The sequence below is a fragment of the Dothidotthia symphoricarpi genome (genome assembly GCF_010015815.1).
Source record: "Dothidotthia symphoricarpi CBS 119687 unplaced genomic scaffold P153scaffold_6, whole genome shotgun sequence".
Classification (NCBI taxonomy): domain Eukaryota; kingdom Fungi; phylum Ascomycota; class Dothideomycetes; order Pleosporales; family Dothidotthiaceae; genus Dothidotthia; species Dothidotthia symphoricarpi.
Genome location: NW_022985013.1, coordinates 952827 through 970932, shown reverse-complemented (window position 1 = coordinate 970932; position 18106 = coordinate 952827). Strand labels below are relative to the sequence as shown.

At 54.1% G+C, this 18106-nt stretch overlaps 6 protein-coding genes across 6 annotated transcripts; 3 read left to right on the top strand and 3 right to left on the bottom strand.

The window, feature by feature from the left end:
- The first annotated feature begins 95 nt into the window (after positions 1-95).
- P153DRAFT_336013 (uncharacterized protein) lies at positions 96-4250 on the top strand. Its single transcript, XM_033665679.1, has 4 exons — positions 96-428; positions 496-1378; positions 1429-1544; positions 1592-4250. The coding sequence occupies exons 1-4, from the start codon at positions 397-399 to the stop codon at positions 3948-3950; spliced, it is 3390 nt and encodes a 1129-aa protein (XP_033525973.1). The 5' UTR covers positions 96-396; the 3' UTR covers positions 3951-4250.
- A 42-nt stretch (positions 4251-4292) lies between these two features.
- P153DRAFT_365158 (uncharacterized protein) lies at positions 4293-6044 on the bottom strand. Its single transcript, XM_033667772.1, has one exon. It carries the CDS (start codon positions 5731-5733, stop codon positions 4624-4626), a length of 1110 nt encoding a protein of 369 aa, XP_033525972.1. The 5' UTR covers positions 5734-6044; the 3' UTR covers positions 4293-4623.
- Positions 6045-6147: 103 nt separating this feature from the next.
- On the bottom strand, positions 6148-8697 carry P153DRAFT_336009 (uncharacterized protein). The gene is made up of 5 exons (XM_033665678.1): positions 8493-8697; positions 8321-8440; positions 7500-8262; positions 7202-7453; positions 6148-7143 (listed from the first exon to the last, which is right to left on the bottom strand). The coding sequence occupies exons 1-5, from the start codon at positions 8669-8671 to the stop codon at positions 6214-6216; spliced, it is 2244 nt and encodes a 747-aa protein (XP_033525971.1). The 5' UTR covers positions 8672-8697; the 3' UTR covers positions 6148-6213.
- Positions 8698-8857: 160 nt separating this feature from the next.
- On the bottom strand, positions 8858-11022 carry P153DRAFT_312088 (FAD/NAD(P)-binding domain-containing protein; the record flags this gene model as incomplete). Its single annotated transcript, XM_033664832.1, has 4 exons — positions 8858-9212; positions 9264-10086; positions 10137-10714; positions 10814-11022. 4 exons carry the CDS (start codon positions 11020-11022, stop codon positions 8933-8935), a joined length of 1890 nt encoding a protein of 629 aa, XP_033525970.1. The 3' UTR covers positions 8858-8932.
- Positions 11023-12174: 1152 nt separating this feature from the next.
- Positions 12175-13407, top strand: P153DRAFT_374407 (transcription factor Tfb4; the record flags this gene model as incomplete). Its single annotated transcript, XM_033669513.1, has 3 exons — positions 12175-12220; positions 12273-13169; positions 13217-13407. The coding sequence occupies 3 exons, from the start codon at positions 12175-12177 to the stop codon at positions 13405-13407; spliced, it is 1134 nt and encodes a 377-aa protein (XP_033525969.1).
- Positions 13408-15695: 2288 nt separating this feature from the next.
- On the top strand, positions 15696-18007 carry P153DRAFT_365154 (ammonium transporter-like protein). Its single transcript, XM_033667771.1, has 6 exons — positions 15696-16095; positions 16147-16211; positions 16265-16519; positions 16569-17243; positions 17297-17540; positions 17591-18007. The coding sequence occupies exons 1-6, from the start codon at positions 15982-15984 to the stop codon at positions 17771-17773; spliced, it is 1536 nt and encodes a 511-aa protein (XP_033525968.1). The 5' UTR covers positions 15696-15981; the 3' UTR covers positions 17774-18007.
- Positions 18008-18106: the final 99 nt, after the last annotated feature.

Below are 18106 nucleotides of genomic sequence, written 5' to 3'. Positions count from 1 at the left end.
GCGCCAGTGCAGCTCCATCGGGTTACGGGACGCGTGTCGATTGGGCCGGTGCACGGCGAGTGTTACACCACGGCAGGCGACGTGATGCAAGGCCAGAGGAGCGCTTGGCACGCACCGAAGCCGTCCCCGTCGTCGAGCGCGCCATGTACGCCATCGAGAAACGACCCTCTCTGCACCGCTCGCTGCCCCGTGCCGCCGTCTGCTGTCCTCGAGCCAGCCTGCACCTGCCTCTGCTGCCTCTGCTGCCCACCGTGCCTGCCCCACAGATGAATGAACCGCCGGACATCACCCCACGTGCCCACCCATCGCAGTCGACGTCGAGCGCGTCGCAAACCTTCAGCTGAGCGACCCGCTGCGCTCCCCGTCCCATGTCCTGTGTAGGACCCGCGGCGCCGAATGATCTGGTACCTCCTTTATCCGTTGCGTGGGTGAGTGGACCCGTCCCCGTTGCCGTCCTGTGTCCTGTAGAGCACCCAGCTGAGCGCGCCGCCGCAGCACGACTGAGCCGCCGAGGCTCTCCCCTTCGCACCCCATCCGCCGCGCTTTCCAGGCCCACGGCACCGCCACGGCCCGCCATTGGCTGCTGTCCATTGTCCTGACCATCATCATCTCGGTGCTGCTGTGCTATCCCGCCGTCTTCCAGACCGACAGCTCCGCCGCCGCCGGCCTGCGCAACCTGCCCAAGCATGCCTGGACCTCGACCACCGAGGTCGACGGTGAGCGCCCGGTGGACGTCGTGGTGCGCCAGGTCTGGGTCCACGGCGACTACATGAAGGCCATCGCCGTGCCGGTCCTGCGCGAGGCCATGCACGTGCAGCAGGCCCTCATCGGCAGCGGCTTCGACGGGGACCATGTCGCCCCCGCCAACAGCTCCGGCTGTCTGGCGGCTGCACGTGGCCAGGGCTGGGGCTGGCACTCGCCGCTGATGTACTGGGACTGTTCGCTCAGCGCCCTGGAAGCGGACAAGGACCTCCTCCACACCATCAATGTGCAGAGCGGGGCCCAGTCGGCGCTCAACTTCACACTCCGGCCCAGCACCGTCTTGGCAGGCAAGCAGTTTCTGCACACGAAGCTCCGTGCAGCAGACGCACTGGTCATCAGTCTCCTCGTCCTGAACGAAACAGATCTCGGAGAAGCCTGGGACTCGAGATCGCGAAGTCTAGCCAACAACCTCTCGCCAAACTGGACCATCTTCCCTCAAGATGGGCAAGTCGACCGAAGTCGGCTGTATGAATTCAGGTTCAGGCCAATGACCCTCAACGACGACTTGTTTCTGGCTGCGTCCTACCTCGTGACCGCAGCGTACGTGATATGGCGCATGATGCAGTTGCGTGCTGTCAAGAGTTGGTTCGGTCTGCTGCTTACAATATGTGCCAAGGTAACATTATCTCCCTCACTCGCCTCCGTCGATGCTCATACCCATCCTAGATGACTATATGCATCATTGCCAGCTTCAGTCTATGTACCAATCTAGGGATCGATCTAGCGCGTATACCCCGCCCCTGGTTTCCTGCGGTTGTTTTTTGTTTTGGACTGGGGAATATGTATGTACCCACCAGCTGTGCATATGCGGGGATACTGACGACTGTAGATTCCGCTTGATAAACGTGGTACTCGAGACACCTCCGGAATTGCCCCCGCACCAACGCGTTGGAAATGCTTTGGGCCAAATCGGACACAAGTCCCTCGCGGTTGCATTCCAGAACCTTGCCCTGATATACTTCTGCTCGCGGCTCGTCGCACCATGGGTTGCTGATTTTTGCGTGTTTGCAGCCGTCACGCTGGTGTTCGACTTCGTCTACCATGTGACATTCTTTGTCGCTGTTCTGAGCGTTGACGTGCAGAGAATGGAACTCTCGGACTCCCTCAAGTGGGTGGAGCAAACCCCAAAGTCGAAGAAGAATCGTCAGGAGCGACAGTCTTGGCTTGCTGCGTTACGACAGGGCACTCTACCGCTGGGTACGCGATTTGCAGGAACCGTCGCCATTTTCTCTATGATCCTGGCTATAAACTGGCATTACTTCGACATCACCGACAAGGAGTTATCCTTTGCCACCCTTCGTCGGAGGCTTATGACCAGTAAACGGAAACGCAGTAGTAATGCTGCATGGGGACCACCTCCGATTAACCAAGCTAGGACACCTGCCGATTGGTTGAGGCTCCAAGATCATAACACCGCTCGAGAGCTGTTTGGATATATCAAGCCCGGTGCTCACAGCTTCATAGCCCGCATCTACGATCCGCTCCTTGTCGTTTCGAAAGGGGCGCATGGCAGAGATAGACCTCAACCGCCAACATCTTTGCTCGAAGGTCTTCGCCGATTTGCTCATGGCCACGCATTTCCTGCAGCTCTGATGGTAGTCTTCCTGATAGCCGGTGTTACCTTACTGATGAACTATCTCCTATGGACTGGGTTACCGCAAACTCTAGATGGAGACAAGGACGAGGAAGTGATGCTCTCTGTCAAGACGCTACCAACACGACAGACCCTCGATGTTGACAGCCTAACTTCTTGCCCGAAAGGTCACCTTGCTAGTATTTCCCTCGATAGGTCCACCTCAATCTGGCTTCATGGCCGGACAGGATACCTACACACAGTATTACAAACGGCCGCAATGAAACCAAAATTGTGGCCCATACTCGCCAGTGCCATGAACGACGCGGGAAGCATGATTGCCTTATGTGCCGAGAGCGGACACATCGGGTTGTGGAGCATCGCTGCCTCGCGCTTCTTGATGTTTCCAATGGTTGAGCTTGGCGGGCATACGCCAGTTCTCTTCACTTTTATTACCATTTCTCGCGCAGATTCCGATAAGTTGTGTCTCATCATCGTTAACCCGGACGGCTTCCTGACTGAAATGGAGGCACACACGGGTGTGCACCAAACTAAGCGTATTAGCTGCAGCTCGATCATCTCGGCGACGCTGTATACATCTGCCAAGGGTGACACCAGCCTCGTTTTTGTGATCAAAGCTGGAGAAGTCCATATTCTATCATTGAAAGAGTGGGACCATTCCGCGTCTGAGATAGTTGCCGGTTTGGATCCAGGACCACCGCCTGGCAGCAACCCCGCGAAAATCAAATGCATCCAAGGTGTTCCCAGCCTTGGGTTAATATTTGCCCTTCGCAATGAAGAGGCCGAAATTTTCGACTTCAACAGCAGGGCGCTCATCCACTCGTTCCAGATCGGTCATGCCAAACCTCAATCGTTCAGGGTTATGCATCCAGCACGACGGCTGTGTCCCTGTGGAGCCCCCGCCGTACATTCCCTATCCATTGCATATGCAGAGCAAGATTCGGACCAGATGACCATGCAAACATTCGCCCTAGACGACACCGCCACATCGCAAATCTGCCTCGGCAAGCCGCCAGATAAAGGCAAGTACAAATGCCAGGGCCTCGACAGCGCAAAAGAGAAAGTGCACTACGTCGAGCCAGCCGGAGTGTGGGAGTCGACGAGCGCGCTCAGCGTCGTCGGAATAAGGCGCTGTGTGCAATCCTCGACGCCATCGTCCACGGCGTCCGGCATGAACGACGGCAACTACGCAGCTGAACCATCGGCCCTCGCCTACGCACTCAAGCAACGCGCCCGCAAGGAAAACACACCGAACGGCCTCTTCCACTCCCTCAGCTCCCTGGGTAGTCGCCACTTGCATCCCCCGGGCGACACGGATGTCTGGGAGGCATGGTCGCTCTCTTCCACGGGCGAATCGTGCTCCCGCCCTCTTTTCCCCGATAACCTCGAGGATGCGGACTCGGCGTTTGAGGATGAGCTGTTTGTTGCTGCGCCCGGTCCGATTACTCGGCTTGGGCAGCGCAGTGTGGCTGTGGGCTTTGGCAATACGGTCAAGATTATCACGCTGGGGAAGGAGTCGTTTGATGGGGCGGATGTGAGCATGGGGGGCCGTCAGTGGCGTCCGAATAAGAGCGGGGGGAGGAAGGGACAGTAGTCATGTTGGCGTTTTATTGAATTTGGATTCGAGTCTGGGGGGGGTTTTCCCCCAAGTATATAGACCGGCGATTCTGGCGTTTTCTTGTTAGCGACGGCGACGGCGGTGGTGATTTGTGCTTTGTACACGTATGTATGTATCAGCAAGGTGGGGGGTTGGGGGCGTTGTTTAAAGTGTTGTAGGAACAGTTCCATTGTAGATTTCCTTTCTTGTTACTTATTCAGCAGCACACGCTCAGTACAAGTAGAGCCCAAAAAATAAGATAGTAATGAAGAAGACACGGACAAATATCTAGACAGCATAAATATATCTGTTTTCGTTTAGCAAAATGAAATGGAATTCTGTATTCTTTCCCTACCATGCGACACAAATCACCCCTTTTAACACAAACACCCACAAACACACTGTTAAAGAAAAAGAATGCCCAGAATCTATTGGTCTGGAACTAAATACTAGACACAAGCCCAAAAACCCAAGCAATAACTACTTCTGCACACCCCCATCCCATCCCGTCCTCCCTTCTTTGATTCCTCAAAACACACAAATGGCAGACACGGTGTCGTCAGGCCCACAAATCCCCTGAAGCCTGCTGATGACTAACCCAACGCCCGCAGTCCCTTGCTCGTTCTCACACAGTAGCATATCCATCCGTCAACGCTAGGTGCGACAATGACTAACCCGCCGCACCAACACCGTTTGTATCCATTGGGCTGCCTGTAGCGCCTGAGCCGTTAGCCGTCCGTCTCCGGGTGCGAATGGCCTTCTTCCTCCGGTCAGCGGGGCCGGCGCCTCTCCCTCCCTCGGCGACATCGACCATGTTGAGGTCATCGTCGTCGGGCCGGTCGGCGTCGTCTTCGCCGCGGCCTTCCCAATACAGTCGTGTTTCGTCGAGCTCCGTCACGTCTGCGGGACGCATGCGCAGCCATTTCATGCGGGGGCCTGAGCGCGCGCGCTCGCTGACGCGGAAGCCGTATATGCGGGGTTCGTAGATGTTGCCTGCGCCGAGGGCGGGGGCGAGGTTGTGGGGTGCGACGCCGTTGATGGACATGACGTTCAGGGGGGTCGAGTTTCGGGACTTTGCCTCGTCGCTCTGGGCTTGCAGGGCGGTGATGGCGTCGATGGTGGACGAGGCGGTGGTGCGCAGGCCGCCGCCAATGTCGAGGTCGGTAAAGGTCATGAAGAACAGCGAGGGGAAGGTGGTGCCGAAGAAGGCGCCGTCGACGGTCTGGAAGCGCGAGTTGGGCGGCGTGTAGACGTCGAGACACGAGGGGCAGAAGAGCTTGACCGTCTCGTGGCCGGGGCTGTCGTTCAGGCCGACGGGCAGGACCTTGCACGAGTTGCAGTTGACGCGCGGACAGGTGCCAAAGTGCTGCAGCTCGTACTTTTCGTGCATCTGCTGGATGCCGGGCCGCGACGTGATGTAGCGCTGGTGTATGAGGCCGTAGAGCAGCTCGGCCGAGCTCTCGATGACGCTCAGGTCCGACGCTATGCGCAGATGTCGCCGGTCGCTGGCGCGGCGGTAGCCTGGTGTGCGCTCGTCGCCCAGTATCTCGTCGTCCTCTTCCTCTTCGTCCTCGTCGTCTTCTTCGTCCTCGTCGTCCTCGGGCTCGACGTCCAGGATCATCTCCAGGGCCTCCTTGTACATGGGCACCTGCGACTGCAGGCCCGTCAGGTTGAAGTCGTCCTCGATGAAGTCCTCGGACACCTCGGCGAAGTACTCGTGGCCCAGCAGTCCGCAGAAGGACGCGATCCACGACTCGACGACCTGCGACGACGACGACATGCTGGCGTCGGTTGCGTGTGCAATTGCGCGCCGCTGTGCTGACGCGGCTCAGGCTGCCTCACGCAGAGCGTGATGTGGACGAGTCGGCCGCGGGCTGCGAGTGTTCCAGGAGCGGCAGTGGCAGGCGTCGTGTGCACTAGACGAGGGTGCGGCGGATGCTGGGGTGCGAGTGAACGGGGTGGGGGAGGGGTCGGCCAGCGAGCGTAGGTGGACGGGGCGGTGCGGGAGCGTCGTGGTGGGTTGGGGCAGTCGGCGTGTGGTCAGTGGGGGTGCGTCTCCAGCAAGCACATGGCCCAGCAGGTTCGGTGTGGAGTGGCAGTTGGACTGCCTTCTGAGCCTTGCCTATGGCTGCCCGCATAAGGAATTATTGTCACGTGACTCGCTACTTCCACTTCGAGTGAGCAACAACACCATCTCGCTCGATTGCTCGAAAGGGTATAGTCGGCTAATCTACAGCACATCCTCACAGCACCTGTCGCTTCAAAACAGATCCCGCATGATCCTTGCCAGCTCATCGTTCTCCTGCCCAAATGCGGTCGCGTACTCCCCATGCGGCACGTCAGCCGACGACAGTCCAAACCCGTTCAAATTGAACGCGCCCCCAGCAGCTTCAAACAGTGTCGTGAGATCCGACGCCATGCCGTTGGGTGTATCCAGGTTGAGCCCATTGCGACCATTCGAGAAGAGTGCAAGCTCGTCGACCTGGTGACCCGCCAGTCCCGCCATGGCTACAGCCGCAGATGAATGCGCATCCGTCGCATCGTCGTGGCTGACCATCAACCCGAGTCTTGGCCCCACCTCCTTGAGCGTCTTGATCGTCTTCCACAGTCGCTTCGAGACGTGTGAGTTTGAAGAGAGTACGCGGACAAGGTCGAGAGCCATGTAGAACTCATCACGGCACTGTTGGCTGAACTCGACTGGTGCGTGAGCTACCGCGAGGAAAAGTACCGCCAGCGCGGATATGAGAAAGTAATTAAACATGGTTTGCTGACATCTGTATATATCCGATGTCTGGTTGATATATGTCAAGATTCGTATCGTATCCTTGGCCACCTTCACAACTACATGCGCAAAATCCAGGTGCTCCAGTATAGTCGTCGATGTATGCAGAACTGGTCGGTAAATGAGTATGCGCATCTGGTTCGCTCGGAGGTAGAGAACGACTTGGAGACGATGAAGTACGCGCGCCGGGGGTTCCATCTGTCTGCCACTATCAGGATGCACAAACTTCAAAGTATCCGGTATTGATCGGTGCCAATTCAGCACCTGGAAATCCAGGAATTGTATATCTTCTTTGTGAATTTTGTCCTGAGACGCGACATCAGCAACCGACCTCCACACTTTCGACCCGATTATGCTATAAGAGATCATCGAATTCAGATAGGGTGTAGATGCATGTGTCACGACATCCTAGCTGTTGTTAGAACCTGCATCGGTATTTCTTCAAGTCTGGCGACGCATAGCTTACCGGCTTTGGAACATTAGGGTCGATGTCGGCGTCTTGCAAAGCAAAGGGCATTCCAGTCCCAAAACTCCAGCGTCGGTCGAGAACGTAGACAGACCAGAAGGTTCGAATAGCCGCTGCCTGTTCGTCTGGATCTGGGAAGAGGGTAGCATAGGTCTCACGACGATGAAGGCCGAGTTCCAGGCAGTGTCGCGCAGCTGTGCCAATTACTCGCCAGGAGAGTGCTTCATCGTCTATGGTAAAATAGTACATGGCCTGTTTGCGTGAGCAGTATTTCAACACACGGGTAAGCTCGACGTACAGCTAAAACCAGCAGGTTGATGCCGTGAAGGCTCACACGATCGGTTAGTGTTTTTATCACAGCCATGTTTGCGTTTTCGAAGAGTCTTTCTCCAAGCGCATCCTTGCCCGTTCCCTCCTGAACCAGTGCGATTGCGAGTATAATTTTCAAGACGCTGGTCTGCTCGTCCATTATCGCGTCTGAGCCTGGTTTCATGCCCTGCATGAGCCCAGTTCTCGCTGCAGCCTCAACAAAAGTGAACAGCATGTCGGTGTAGCGCAGCAGCTTGTCGATGTCAACGACAGGATACATGATGCCCTGTTCCTCGTGCCACACATGTACCAATCGCAGCGCCTCGCGCTTGGAGAGGGACCATATGGGATCCTTGTCGATGTGCATAGGGCTCTTGGCTAGGATGGCGTTGAGTGTGGGCGGAGATGGCTGCGGCGAGCACTCGTTTGTCGCCATAGCCTCGTCCTCTGCCTCTTCCGTCGCCGTTATGCCCATGGTCTTCAGGCTCGACCTGGCGACTCCGAGATTGAATGCGCTCGACGTGGGGCCGTGGAAGCGCGGGTGCTTGCTGAGCGACTTGGTGCGCAGGCGCGATGACACGGGCGGGAGCATGGGCGGCTGGTGGTAGTCTTGGTGGTGGAAGGGCGCGCCAGCCGAGCCGTTGCTGTGGCCCTGCATGTCGACGTGCGACCTCAGGGCGTGGAGGTTCTGGAAGAGGTCGTCGACCTGCTGCTGGAGCGATGCGATGTGCGCCGACATGGAACGGAACTCGCTGCGACATGCACGTCAGCGGGTCAGCAGCATCTGGCGCGTCGGTGGCGGCTGCTTACTCGGACTCCTTGAAGTTGTTGCAGCAGTTGGGCGCATACAGACACTCGAGGTTGAGGTTGCCGCAGCGCTGGCAGGGAGTCTGCCCGTTGCACTTGATCTTGCGCCGCTTGCACTCATTGCTGCGCCTCGGTCAGTCGTCGCCGTCGCCGTCGGAACACGTGCATGCCATACCATGCGATGGAGATGTAGCGGTTGCGCTTCGCCCTCGTCTGCGGAGCTCCACCATCCTCGCTCTTGCGCTTCTGGCCGGTGCCCTCGTCGTTTGGGGGGCTCATCGTGTCGCTCGCATTGTTCCTGTCCGTCGCACTCGCCGGTGTTGCACTCATGTCAGACTTTGCTCTTGGAAGCATCCGTCCGCCACGGCTTGTCGAGCTGGAAAGCGAGCTGTTTGGGGTCAAGGGCCAGTGCGAGCTCGACGACAAGGATCCACTGCGCCGACCCCGACCCCGACGTCGACATGCGGGGAAGGTACAACCGATTTCCCACTAAAATGATTCGTTCGCCCACACATCTCACATGTTCCAAGACTACAATTACGTCCACTACGATTCATTCATCGACACGTTCTACGAGTGTACTTTGGTCCTGCATAACGCGTCTGCTATGCTTCCTCAAGCCCTCAAAGAGAGAATCTTGCTCTGCAGCAAAGCAAGAACTTGTCGAAGCTGCATAAAAGCACCTACCACAACCCCTTGCAGCACTGCTCCCACATCTTTAACACCCAACCCACTCTGACGGACTCGATAAGCTGCGACAACGACAAGAGCCACAGTCATGAGACGCACTGCCCTGGTCTGCAGCTTCTTTACAGCCCCCTTCCTTGTATATGCAATGTTCCAGTCACTCCACTTGGGCCAGGTGCATCGCCTCCAGAAGTCGGTCTGTGTGTATCTGGAGAGCATCAGCGTCAAGAACAACATGAAATCCACAAATCATACGTACGGGTAAGCAACCGGGTTCCAACCATCCTTGGTGTAGTACCAGCTTGAGCAGCCGCCAGTCATCCACACCATCTTCTTCAGTGTTTTCTGCACATCCGCCGTGTATGCTACTTCAGCTTCGTGTTTGACATCCACCGTCTTCACCTCTCCATTGAGAACCAGCTTGATGAACTTGAGGCTGAAGTTGATTATGTTCTCGACCGCCATCACCACCGAAGAATGGCCCGTTGCAGTATTGGGCCCGAATATCATGAAGAAATTCGGAAAGCCGTCCATGGCCGTGCCTTGGTAAGCCTGTGCACCGCCTCGCTCGACCATGACTTCAACGAGATCTTTGCCACCTTTGCCGGCCACTCGCAGTGGATGCAACCATCGAGTGGTGTCGAAACCGTTGGCCAGGACAATGATGTCTGCTGGGATTTCTTTTTCAGGAAAATCCTCGTCCTTTGCGTTGGCCGGATACGTTGCGCCAGGCCCTATTATGACACTGTTCTCTTTCACGCGCCTAAGAGGTTGTGTCGTGAGCTCGATCTTTGGGTCGTTGAGACTCTGCAGCCACCGCTTGTCAAAGATCCGCCTCTTACAGCCAACTCCATAGTCTGGCGTCATGATCTCATGGTACTTTTCGGGTACCGTTTTCTTCAAGTGCTCCAGGCACTGCTCTTCGTACTTCTTCCGTCCCTTCTCAGCATAAGGTGTTGTGGGAAACAGCTTGAAATATTCACTTTCAGAATTGCAAAAGACGAGGAATCGAAACAGGTTCATCAATGGCGGTACAGCCTTTAACAACTTCGGACCGTTCTTCTCCCACCATTCATCACCACCTATAAATCGTTAGTATCTTACAAAGAGCCGGAACGGGATGTAGAGTTACCTGGAGCATCCAAGGCCTTGACAACCCATGGCGGAGATCGCATCAACTGGGTTACTGACTTGGCGTTGTAGGGAGCGTTTGGTAGTGTCGGAACGATCTGCGCAGAGCTACAGCCAGTACCTACAACAACCACATTCTTGTCGTTGAAGTCGACAGTCTGGTCCCACCGAGCGGAATGGAACACAGGCCCTTTGAAATCATCGAGGCCGGTTATGTCATCGGGCCAGCCCCTTGGCTCCACGAGACCGCCGACACAACTGACAAGGACCTTTGATTTGACAATCTCCACCTCCGAGTATACTACATCTTCACCCTTCTCTTTCACCAGCTTCATGCGGTCTTTTTCGGAAAGGTCACCCATGCCTGCTACCATTCGTCGTGTCTTGACCTCCCATAGTTGTTCGTCTTCCAGCCATGTGCATTGGACGATGTCTGTGTTGAGCTCAAATTTGTCGGTGATCTTGTACTTCTCACAGACCTCGTGGTAGTATTGTACAATCTCCGATCCAGGTGGATGGAAAGATGTCCAATTTGGGTTCTGCGCAAACGAGAAAGAGTAGAAAGTCGCCGGTATGTCGCTAGAACAACGTTAGTCTGTTTTGCACATAGTTTGATGTTTTGCCTTTCGGGATCCCATCAGGTTTAAGCAGTGGGCGTATTTGCTTATGTGGACGTACCAAGCAACACCGGGATATCTGTTGATCCACCACGTCCCTCCAATACCAGCTTGACGGTCAAATATGCGGAATTGGTCGAACCCAAGCTGTTGCTTTAGCTGGCACCCCATGGCAATACCACTCGCTCCAGCACCGATGATGATGACGGGATAGTAGGTGTAAGCATTGTGGTCATAGCCTTTGAACCGTCGAATAGCCTCCGTAATCATATTGAAAGTCTACGCAGAACAAGAGACGAAACGATAGTTGACGTAAAGGTTTCGGCAAACGGGAACGAACAAGGGGAAAATCAATGTGTATTATATCAAGGGAAGTAGTGTATCAATTTAGGTGGCCCACTTCGACTCTTTCGATTGCTCTGTCTGGTGCTATCTCACTCCGCACAGTTTAAGCTACTGCTGACGTGTTGCACGCCTTATCCTACCTTACCTGTCTACGTGGTTGAAATATGACGTCTGAATACAAGGGCAGTCTTCTCTACCTTTGGACAAAGTAACCAGATTGATTGGCCACGCAGGACACCGTAAGTACTTTAGTGTAAAACCTATCAAAAAGATGACAAATGTAGCATACAACAGGAACGTCAGACCATCACATTGTTGTACATCTGCGGGGAAGAGATAAGTTGTGCCTCTCCAACAGGCTGGCGTCGCATTCCTTGGCCAAGCACTGTCTGCAAAACTTCGCCCATGAAAACCTTGATCGTCTTTATTCCGAGGGAGTTGTGGGCTATCGTCTTTTTTGAACCAATCGACACATGCTTTTGTGAAGTAGGGCGTTCTGCTTTGGAGAAATCGACAGTGACGGGGCGTACGACTAGGATGGTGTCAGCCGGTAATATAGACAAGCGTGTAGAGCTCCTATAAGACACGTCTTACGGAGTCAGCCATGATGCAATAAATATTAGATGTAAGCCCTAAGGCAGGTTTACTGCTGAGGGACATTAACATGAGTCTGAGCTGTACATTTCGCATGATAAAAAAGAGTGTCTATATCCTGTTACATCGATAGAATCTGATGGCGAAGCTGTCTCTTGTACATTGTCTGAGAGATTCTGACATGTCCGTCGAGGAAATGAGAGATTTGTAACATTGAACTCTCAGATGCTCGTCCTTGCGATTGATCTAAGAATGCCATCAAGTGGGACCATGACGTCACGTGATAGCGTATAGTCCGCGGCGGCCTCCGAGTTTCGCGAAATGTCACTGAGAGGTCTCACAGACAAAGCTTCGAAGCTTGGATTGCTCTACTGCCTGCCTCCATGCCAGTGCATCTGACCGGGAGCTTAGCGAACGCTCCGCTGCTGTGATAATCACGGATCTCAATTTCTCAAAGCTCAAACTAGAGCAGTACTGGGCAATATGAACGACATCGATGCTACGAATCGTCACACCGTGACAGAAGAAGGTAGGATCCTGCCGCCGACTGCACGACGCGCACACGGCTGACTTGCATGCAGCCCCGCCTCCGTCTCTTCTCGCCATCGTGCTCGACACCAACCCGCATGCCTGGGCGCACCTCTCTTCTTCGCTCTCGCTCTCGGCCGCTCTTGCCAACATCCTCGTCTTCATCAATGCACACTTAGCCTCCGGAAACGCGAACGAGGTTGCTGTCATAGCGTCCCACTCGCACAAGACTGCATTCCTGTATCCAACGCCAGCCAAATCTCAGCCCAAGTCGCGTAATGGCACCAACAATGGGGACGTGGAGATGGATGAGGCTGGCGATGGCAGCGGGCATTATGCAGCAAATAACCCGAACAAGTACCGACCCTTCGCCCTGGTTGAGAATGCAATACTGCAAAACTTTGCGAAGCTGCTTGACGAGACGACTGAGAGCCACCTCTCAGCGACGCCCACAACCCTCATCGGTGGCGCGCTCTCTCTGGCTCTGACCTACATCTCAAAGTCCACCATCCTACATGCTCCTACTGCTGCTTCTGCAGAGAACACCTCCCTTGCTGCACTCGCCGATTCAGAAGGCACACGCGTCGATCGCATATCCCTCACATCTCGGATTCTGATAGTTTCGGTATCCGGCGATTTGGCGAATCAATACATACCCGTCATGAACTCTATCTTTGCCGCACAACGGAGAAGAATACCGATAGATATATTGAAGCTGGCAGGGGATACTGTGCTATTGCAGCAAGCGAGCGATGCGACAGGAGGCGTTTACATGAAGCCAGATCGTCCGGAGGGGCTCCTACAGTACCTGATGATGGCGTTTTTGCCAGACGTGACAGCACGGAAGAGCTTGGTAATCCCCAGTGCAGGTGGTGTCGATTTTCGTGCTGCCTGTTTCTGCCATAGGAAAGTAGTCGATATCGGCTTTGTGTGCAGTGTGTGTTTGAGCAGTAAGTCTTGCTTACATCCTCTCCGAGTGTGAACTAACCACCAACAGTATTCTGCACTGCGAACCTACCCGATAATCTGTGTCTAACTTGTGGCTCGTATCTCTCACTTCGCAGCGCTCTGACCAATCCGCCAGCTCTGATTCCGCGCAAGAAGAAAAAGAAGAGGAAGGCAGGAACCGACTCTGCGACTCCTGGTGGGGGTACACCTGCTGGTTCTAATACACCTGTTCATCCTTGAAGATGGATACTTCAACACTTGAAGACTTCCAGGTCTTAAAAGCGTTCATTCGTTCCCTCTTCCTCCAACGACACAGCCTCTGCCACAATCACCTACTTCGTTGTGACTTGAAGCTAATCTCTTGCTTCCTCTCCTCTCTAGACATATCACAATGTCTCTGCGTTGGTCAGGTCTTCCATTGGAATGTTGACCTGCATGTCACATCACCTGGATTGATCTTGTCAGTTCTCACTAGAAGACGAGAAGCGACGAAAGAACTAAATGTATCACATGCTCCACAGCGTATCGCAGCGGGAACAGCGTAGAGTCTGACTCGGTTGCGAGATTTGCGATTGATCCTCTGCCGAGGTTCGCTCTGTGACGCGTCCTTCCGGGGGATGAGACGACGAAGATGGCTATGCATAGGTGCGGGAAGAGCGACAAAATAAGCGATGACCCGTAGGTAGCAATTTCTAGCTATGTGACATTGCCCGTAACTACGCAATCAACCTTGCACTGGCGAAGCTCTCTGGAAGCTTCTAGCCCAATGAAACTCGATGCAGGATTCCAGCAATCGTTCAAAAAGTCAGTATCCATGTATTGATGAGACATATCATGCTTCATCACAGATATTCTGTCCCGTCATCCAATGTGCTCCATGATCCCGTCCTTGACGGGAGAGTACGCTGTTTGGATGGAAATTCGCCCACTAGAAGCAATCCTTGCCATCTTTCATGCAATCAACAGCACCGCCGCACCGCCGCATCGTCACCCCCGTGCACTTGCAGCAGAACCGAAAGAAGAAACCCGAGCAGGAGCAGTCCAGGACCCCCCATTGCAGGACGCGGGATATAAGGGGCGGAAACTCGGAACCAGAGGTGAGGGTCATGATAAGAAGCTGACATGTGCGTGAACTTTGTTTTTCTTAGAACGGCATGAATTGTTTAGATGTGGTCGGTCAAGAGTGACATTTCGCCGTTGTGCGCGGGGAGTTCCTTTGATCGCCGTGAGATGGTGGGTTGATGGGCGGTGGGGAATGCTTTGGATCGCCATGTCGCCATAACTCGTTGTGAGGCGATGAGATGGGACGTGATGGGCAGAGGGTTTCTTGGCAGGGGTATCGTTGTGTTGACCCACTGAGTATGCAGCAAAGTGGGACATGTTTGCTCGGATCGTGAGGGTTTGAGCAATGTTCTCTTTGGGTTGGTTTTGGTGAGCTTCGATGAGGGGTATCATCTAGATGTGCTCGAGGGCATCAAGAAATCTCCTCATAACACCGAGGTTTGCAAAAAAACCTATGAGACTCATTCTGAAGTAGTTCTGAAGGGAAACATGTGAAAGTATCTAGAATAGCAATTAAGTTTTGTCGTTTACCTGGCTTATCTGTGGTTTGTCGCATCTGTTAGCAATCCCCTCTTTCTACCACTCGCTGATGGTCGACCAAGAGCTGGTCAAGGCTGATCTCAAAGTATCTTTTTATTGAGAGCATCAATTGCACGCAGCAGACTCCAAAGCTTGACGAATCACAGTCGCCTGTGCATTAGAGTTACGGCGGGTAGAAAAGGCCGATGAGCGACCAAGCACTTGGCCAGGGTGATCCCCAAGTGGCTTCAGCTAGGATCACCGGTTACAAACCGACGGATTTGGTGGCTTGACGAATCGAAACACTGAAACCGTATACCTAACTTCTACAGTGTCAATGGCCGTTTCCCCCCGTCGGTAATGGGCCTCTCTTTCCCGCGATGCTTCGCGTGTTCTGATTGCTCCTAGGCCTTATCGCGGCCAAGCACATCCTTCGCCTAAGAAACTACTAAACACTACTGCAACCTTTGATAAGTGTGCGCTGTCTCATTGGCTCGGACTCGCTCGTCCATGTGCAACTGCTGGTGGCGCAGACGTGGGTGACGCCTTCAGAGCAGTTGTACGCGATGCATCTAAGCATTTGGAGATGAACATCATACATATATACATTAAATTCTTTCATGCTGGGTTGCAGTTCAGTTTCGAGCCCAGTAGTCGATGTGGAAGGAGGAGTAGAAGATACGAAGTCGCGGGTAGTTGCCGGAGGCTTGGTTCTTACAGACGGCTGAGGGAACGGCCTCGGATTGGCTGCCGCGTCTTGTTAATCTCACACCCCACTGTGGGTGGCTTCATCGCCGGTCTAGGTAGGGACTGCTGCTTGAGAGGCGCTGTCCAAGCGCATGCAGGGAGCGGAGGTTGCATACTACGCCAACGACCTCATAAGCTCCCACGGGCCCCCATATACAGTAAGCTCTAATTTAGAGTTGCGCATCGTCGACAGCGATCACAAGTATATACATCTTCGCCAGCCTCGCTCACGGGTTCTTCGTGTCTTCGAGCCATATTCCTTTGTCCGTGAACGGGACAGATGCCAAGGACCTTGACCTCCAGATCCCAGGTAGTGTAGCGATCGCCCTTCGTCAGCTCACTCCGTCCTCTCTTTATACGCCATTTGGATTTCATTTTACGTTCCTTTTATTCTTTACACTCAGTCGTTTCGAGGCGTGCGAGCGGTAACTGCTTGTTCCCGAGATCCCAATCTCGATACGCGAAATCACAGAAGCAACCACCAGTATGGATCCTGTATCGTCTGGGATGGATCCCACCGTCCCTTTGGAAACCTTCAACAATGGAACGATTCCCACTGGAGGAGACTCGAGGCTGTACAACCTCAATGTGTTTTACAACGTGAGTTTGTTGGAGTTCAGGGTCGATGCAACGTGGGGCTAACATCTCTAGCCGGGCGACATCGCTTGGATGATCACGTCAACTGCCCTCGTGCTTCTCATGATCCCTGGTGTCGGGTTAGTCAAACAACATCCATGTCGCAATGTCTATCAAGCTGACAGGACCTCAGACTATTCTACTCTGGACTTGCGCGAAGAAAATCAGCCTTGTCATTGCTATGGCTGTCTGTAATGGCAACAGCTGTGGTTAGCTTCCAGTGGTTCTTCTGGGGCTACTCTCTTGCTTTCTCACACAAGGCTGGGAAATATGTTGGAGCTCTGGACAACTTTGGACTCATGAACGTCCTCGGTGCTCCTTCCGTCGGAAGTCCCCGCATCCCCGACCTGATGTTTTGCGTGTACCAGGGCATGTTCGCGGCTATCACGTATGCTCCCCGGATCCAATGCTTTCCCACCAGTACTGACTATCCGTAGTGTTGCCCTGGCCGTTGGCGCCGTTGCTGAGAGAGGCAGAATGCTTCCCTGCATCATTTACATGTTCATCTGGACGACCGTCATCTATGATCCGATCGCGTGCTGGACCTGGAATCCATCTGGATGGGTCTTTCAGATGGGTGGATTGGACTTCGCTGGCGGAACCCCCGTTCATATTGCGTCTGGATGTGCCGCGCTCGCCTACTCATACATGCTTGGAAAGCGAAGGGGCCACGGCACCCAAGAACTGAACTACCGCCCGCATAACGTCACGCACATCGTCATCGGCACTGTTTTCCTCTGGGTTGGGTGGTTTGGCTTCAATGCTGGATCAGCACTGGCCGCTAACCTCCGTGCGATTATGGCAGCTGTATGCACTAACCTGGCTGCGTGCACCGGTGGAATCACATGGTGCTTAGTCGACTACCGTCTGGAGCGCAAATGGTCAACAGTCGGTTTCTGCTCCGGCGTTATCGCTGGCTTGGTCGTTATCACCCCCGGATCTGGATATGTGCCTGCCTGGGCGGCGGTCATCTTTGGTATCGCTGGTGGCGTTTGCTGCAACTACGCCACAAAGCTGAAATACTTCCTCCGATGCGATGACGCGCTTGACATCTTCGCGGTACACGGTGTTGGTGGATTCCTTGGCAACATCCTGACTGCTTTCTTTGCTGCGTAAGTCACACTACCTCAACAGTTTCATACGTTCGTCTCTAATGCTTCCTCAGCGATTACATAGCTCACCTTGACGGCTACTCGGTCATCGCTGGTGGCTGGTTGAACCACCATTGGATCCAGCTAGGCTACCAGCTTGCGGATTCCGTCGCTGGAGGCGCCTATTCCTTTGTAGGCACCTGCATCATCCTTGGTGCCCTCGACTTCATTGGCAAATTCGTCCCAGCCCTTAGACTCCGTGCTAGCGAAGAAGAGGAAATGGCCGGAATTGACGATGTTGAGATTGGAGAATTCGCTGTAAGTCTACTCAGTCGCAGTCCATGCAATTTCAAACTAACGCTATACAGTACGACTACGTCGAGCTCACCCGTGAAGTCCCAATGATCCCTGACGACGAGGTTGACGAGGGCATGTCGACGCGCTCGTTCGAAGGCCAAGGCGCAGGCATGGCCATGAGTGGCCACCACGAGAAAGCACAGGACTCGGTAGACTCGGGCAACCAACTTGCCGAATGGGCGCACCGCGCATGATCTTTCATTGTTGTTCTATTTCTATAATCGCGCTATACCATTTGCTTTGTCACAAGTTCTAGGAGAGGTGTCGCAAGGGGTCGCTGGCCATGTTGGACAACCGGCCACTTCGATGGACGAACGTGTAATTGTATATGAGAGGTTGGATGTATTGTATGTGGTCGGACGAAGTATTGACGGAGATGTAGTAAAACATACCAGGCTTATTTAGTTGGATTTGAAAGTTAGACGAAGACTTATTGATCATTTTTCCTCATCTACAATCCGTCTTTGGCGTTCGTATCGCTTCGACTCCATCTAACAGAAATAAGTTCCATAACCGTCTACGTTGAC

What these genes read in the sequence shown, in the direction of transcription:
- P153DRAFT_336013 (XM_033665679.1), top strand. Translation starts at nt 397, where the DNA reads ATGATCTGGTACCTCCTTTATCCGTTGCGTGG. An exon ending in TGCTTACAATATGTGCCAAG is followed by an intron (nt 1,379 to 1,428) that starts GTAACATTATCT and finishes TACCCATCCTAG; the next exon opens with ATGACTATATGCATCATTGC. An exon ending in TGTTTTGGACTGGGGAATAT is followed by an intron (nt 1,545 to 1,591) that starts GTATGTACCCAC and finishes TGACGACTGTAG; the next exon opens with ATTCCGCTTGATAAACGTGG.
- P153DRAFT_365158 (XM_033667772.1), bottom strand. Translation starts at nt 5,733, where the DNA reads ATGTCGTCGTCGTCGCAGGTCGTCGAGTCGTGGATCGCGTCCTTCTGC.
- P153DRAFT_336009 (XM_033665678.1), bottom strand. Translation starts at nt 8,671, where the DNA reads ATGCTTCCAAGAGCAAAGTCTGACATGAGTGCAACACCGGCGAGTGCG. An exon ending in CGCTACATCTCCATCGCATG is followed by an intron (nt 8,441 to 8,492) that starts GTATGGCATGCA and finishes ACCGAGGCGCAG; the next exon opens with CAATGAGTGCAAGCGGCGCA. An exon ending in TCAACCTGCTGGTTTTAGCT is followed by an intron (nt 7,454 to 7,499) that starts GTACGTCGAGCT and finishes TCACGCAAACAG; the next exon opens with GCCATGTACTATTTTACCAT.
- P153DRAFT_365154 (XM_033667771.1), top strand. Translation starts at nt 15,982, where the DNA reads ATGGATCCTGTATCGTCTGGGATGGATCCCACCGTCCCTTTGGAAACC. An exon ending in CTCATGATCCCTGGTGTCGG is followed by an intron (nt 16,212 to 16,264) that starts GTTAGTCAAACA and finishes ACAGGACCTCAG; the next exon opens with ACTATTCTACTCTGGACTTG. An exon ending in GGCATGTTCGCGGCTATCAC is followed by an intron (nt 16,520 to 16,568) that starts GTATGCTCCCCG and finishes GACTATCCGTAG; the next exon opens with TGTTGCCCTGGCCGTTGGCG.